The 4,245-nt window shown below is 41.2% G+C and overlaps 1 protein-coding gene across 1 annotated transcript; it reads left to right on the top strand.

Annotated features, from left to right (window-relative positions):
* The first annotated feature begins 460 nt into the window (after positions 1-460).
* On the top strand, positions 461-1,830 carry LOC119523158 (nicotinamide/nicotinic acid mononucleotide adenylyltransferase 1-like). Its single transcript, XM_037821942.1, has 2 exons — positions 461-772; positions 951-1,830. The coding sequence occupies exons 1-2, from the start codon at positions 660-662 to the stop codon at positions 1,678-1,680; spliced, it is 843 nt and encodes a 280-aa protein (XP_037677870.1). The 5' UTR covers positions 461-659; the 3' UTR covers positions 1,681-1,830.
* Positions 1,831-4,245: the final 2,415 nt, after the last annotated feature.

Genomic DNA, 4,245 nt, shown 5'->3' on the forward strand with positions numbered 1-4,245 from the left:
AAACATTTTGGAGATAGAAATGTCAGGGCTTACTGACATATTAGATATGAGGAGTGAAGAAAAGTGAACTATCAAAGATGACTCCTGGTTTGAGTAACTGGGTGTCATTTTCTGAGATCATGAAGATTATGTGGAGGGAAATTTTAGGGTAAATAAAAAGTTCCATTTGGAGGTATGAAACTTGAAATGTTTGTGAGAATTCTGAGTGGAGAGGTCAAGGAGACAGCTGGATTTGAGGGTATACAGCCCAGAATACAGGGATGTACTGGGATATAAATTTAGGAATCCTCAGAATATAGATCTCATTCAAAATCATGGGAATGGATAAGAGACCTAAAGAGAAATTATGGATATAGAAGAGTGCTCTGCATTGTGCTTTAAGATCCTCTGTCTCTTAGGTCTGGCAGAGGAGGAGAAGACAGAAAAGAAGACTTAAAAAGAGAAGTCAGGTTCCCGGAGCTGCTGTCCCCGCCGCGGGACGTCTCCGGGAGCGCTCGGGCCCGTTCGCTGTGAGGGCGTGGCTGGATCCACCTTCCTGGAGGCGGGTCGACTCTCACGCATCTCGAGGAGGAGGCAGCTTTCTGCTGGGCATCACTTTAAAAGACAACAAAGGACGTGCCGCCATTTTCCATTTAGATCGGCAACTTCAAATTCTTACAATGGAAGCTTCAGAGAAGACAGAGGTGGTTCTGCTTGCTTGTGGTTCCTTTAATCCTATCACCAACATGCACCTCAGGTTGTTTGAGCTGGCCAAAGACTACATGCATGGAACAGGGACAACTTGTCTAGGACCACTGTCAACTTATGACTCAAGGATTTGAGTTCATCCAGACGAGGTGACTTTGGACGTAAATCCATGCTAGAGCCCGCCTAAGGCCACAAATTCTCAGAAACAGGGTTAATGAAAATGTTCAAGAACTGATTGTGGGGATGAATGCACAACTATATAATGGAAAATATAGAGTGATCAAAGGCATAATTTCCCCTGTTGGTGATGCATATAAGAAGAAAGGACTGATCCCTGCCCATCACCGAGTTATTATGGCAGAGCTTGCTACCAAGAATTCAAAATGGGTGGAAGTTGATACGTGGGAAAGTCTTCAGAATGAGTGGATAGAAACTGCTAAAGTGCTCAGACATCATCAAGAGAAACTGGAGGCTAGTAACTGTGACAACCAGCGGGAGTCACCTACTCTGGAAAAGCCTGGATGCAAGAGGAAGTGGACTGAACAAAGACAAGATTTTAGTCAAAATAAATCCTTGCAGTCAAAAGCGAAAGGTGTGCCAGAAGTAAAGTTACTCTGTGGAGCAGATTTATTGGAGTCCTTTGGTGTTCCCAATTTGTGGAAGACTGAGGATATCTCCCAAATTGTGGGGGGCTATGGGCTCGTGTGTATTACTCGGGCTGGAAATGATGCTCAGAAATTCATCTATGAATCTGATGTGCTGTGGAAACATCGGAGCAACATTCACCTGGTGAACGAATGGATCACCAACGACATCTCTTCTACGAAAATCAGGCGAGCCCTCAGAAGGGGCCAGAGCATTCGCTACTTGGTACCAGACCTTGTCCAAGAATACATTGAAAAGCATAGTTTGTATAGCTCAGAGAGTGAAGACAGGAATGCTGGGATTGTCCTGGCTCCTTTGCAGAAAAACACTGCAGAAGCTAAGTCATAGGGAATTCTACAGCATGATATTTTGGACCTCCCTTGTGGGAATTCGAAACAACCTGCATGTTAGTAACTGGGGAAAGAAGTTGTGATTCTGATTCATACACAAAAGCTTAAAATTTTGGTAAAAATCAGGAGTAAATGAAAATCAGCTTTTGTTTTTGTTTTTGTTTTTTTTTTTTTTAATCTGAAGTCACTAAGATGAATGCTTTCGGTACGGTCCTTTTATTTTTTAGAATTTATGAATCCCTTTATCTTCAAAACAAGATTAGCAGCACTAAAAATCAGAAGATAGTTGCTCAAACTAACTACAAATAAGAAATAAAAAAGGACATCCTAGCTTTCACACATAAGAGAAGCCAAGTGTGCAAAGCAAGAGTTCATTTAAAATCCCAACTCTGTCATGTGAGAACTGTCCTTTGTGCATACCTGCTGCTGGGCAGTCTTCACCCAGAGTAAACAAAGAAAGGAATTCCTAAATTGGTGATCTTGTGAAATGCACACTGATCCACCGTCTTCAGCTATGCCAAAGAAAGTTTATGAATGTGCCTGGCACACAACCAAATGGCCAGTTAAGCTTTGCCAAGACACACCTGCCTGGAGCAGTGGGAGGTGGGGTCCAAGGACTTGAATGTTTGGAAAGGTGCACAAGTGGTTTGGATCCCATCAGAAGCAGAGAACCTCTGCCTTACACAGGTTAACATGTTTTCTTAGTGCAGCCTTGTCATCAGTCATGTTCTGGCCTTGGCCGTCTGCAGTCTTTTTCTCTTCAGGAACAATGTCAGAGACAACATCAGGCTCTTTAGAACAGCGAGAACCACAGAGAATGAGGGGTCTCATTCAGGATGATATTAAGTATGAATGATCTGAGTCTTTATTGTTAGCTTAATAATAAAACAAACGAATGAACAGGATGCCCTAAGAACCTGAGAAGTGCCTCACTGGGTCAGCCAGCACTTCCTCCAGCCCAGAATTTTGGGTACTGATGAACGTCTTGTGGAAGCACTCTGTGACCTCGGTCTCAGACTCACTTGAGTTTCTCAAGAGCCCTGACTCTCATCCACTGTGAATCTGTCGTTTGTGGATTTAAGCAGGAAAAGTGTCTGTTTTCTTACACTTTTGTCCTTTTGTATCAATTTTATTCAAAGTAGAACTTTCAAATTATAATTAAGTCAAAGCTTTATGTTAAAAACATAAGCTTCTTTTATGGTTTGCTGCTGATTAAAATTTTGTGGCGGTTTACTAATTGGTAAAGCAAAGAGACCAGAAATAGCTTTTTATAAAATAGCTCTGTGATAGAAACAGGACTAAAGTTAAATTTCTAATGAAAATAGTAGATTAATTAATTACCTTTTTGCAATTTCTAGTTCAAATATACACCACTCCAGATGAAGGGTTTCTGATTCTGCAGGAGACAAAAAAAACAAAAAAACAAACAAAAAACTTGCATGCGAGTGTCAGATCTGAATCTGTAGTTAAAAAAAAGGAAAATGTTACTTAAAGTTGGCAAAAGTGTATTCTACAGCTCCCAACTTATTCTCACTAAAGCCACTAGGCCAACTTCCCAAACATGGGAGGGGTGCAAAGCCTGGCACCCAGTAGGGTTCAGGATTTATCTGCTGAATGAAAGAAAGTTTAGACTCTCAGCTCATAAAGATGACAGTCATTTTTCCTCTCCTTAGCCTTTTGGAGTTTAAGAGCTGGAGCGGCACTGATAACAGATAAAGCTGTCAGAATTTAACTTTGATTCCTCCCCCCTAGAGAAAGCCATCAAGTTCATCTGAAGTGTGTGACCTGCAGAAAGGTTCTAATGCTGGAAACTTCTCTCAGTCTAGGGCCTTCCTACGCTAATAGTGCCCAGACCCCACTCAGCTGTGTGTGTTGACCTCAGGACTCACTGGGAAAGGCATGTGAGGACCCTCCCAGGAGACCCGGCAATGGTGAAAGATCTTCTTGTACTGTTTATGGATCCAGAGCTTTGTACACAGAATGAGCCGCTTCACTTTTTGTCTCGCTACCGAGCATGCTGCCAGTGCCACAACATAATAGCGTAGTTTGGGTTGTCCTTGAGGACAATGGATAATGGAAATTATAACAATGAGCTTCACAAGGGAATAAAAATTAATGACTGTTGTCACTTCCTCTGAGGCAGAATATGCCATTGTTTATTCCCTACCACATCCTTTTTATAGTTTGCTTTTATAATGTTAATTTATTTAGAATCTGGGAAATGTGTGACGCTGGTGTTGTACTCTTCCACCCCTCATGTTGTTTGAATGCAGTAAACTAACCTGCAGTAAAAGTCCTTTCTTTACTGGCAGATTCATTCAGACACCCCTAGCATGAGAGCTTTTTGTCATCATTGTTGTTTACCTGTTTAGTGGACAAGTGTGAGCCTTTTAAATAAAAGGAGTGAGTTCTCCTTGGTGAAAAAAAAAAAAAAAAAAAAAAAAAAAAAAAAAAAAAAAAAGAGAAGTCAGTGAGGTAGTTGGAAAACAAAGAGGAAATAGAATAATAAAAGCCATATTTCCTGAGAATTGCTGATTGTCTTAAATGCTATTTTGAAGTTAGG

This window comes from Choloepus didactylus, chromosome X, assembly GCF_015220235.1.
Source record: "Choloepus didactylus isolate mChoDid1 chromosome X, mChoDid1.pri, whole genome shotgun sequence".
Classification (NCBI taxonomy): Eukaryota; Metazoa; Chordata; class Mammalia; order Pilosa; family Megalonychidae; genus Choloepus; species Choloepus didactylus.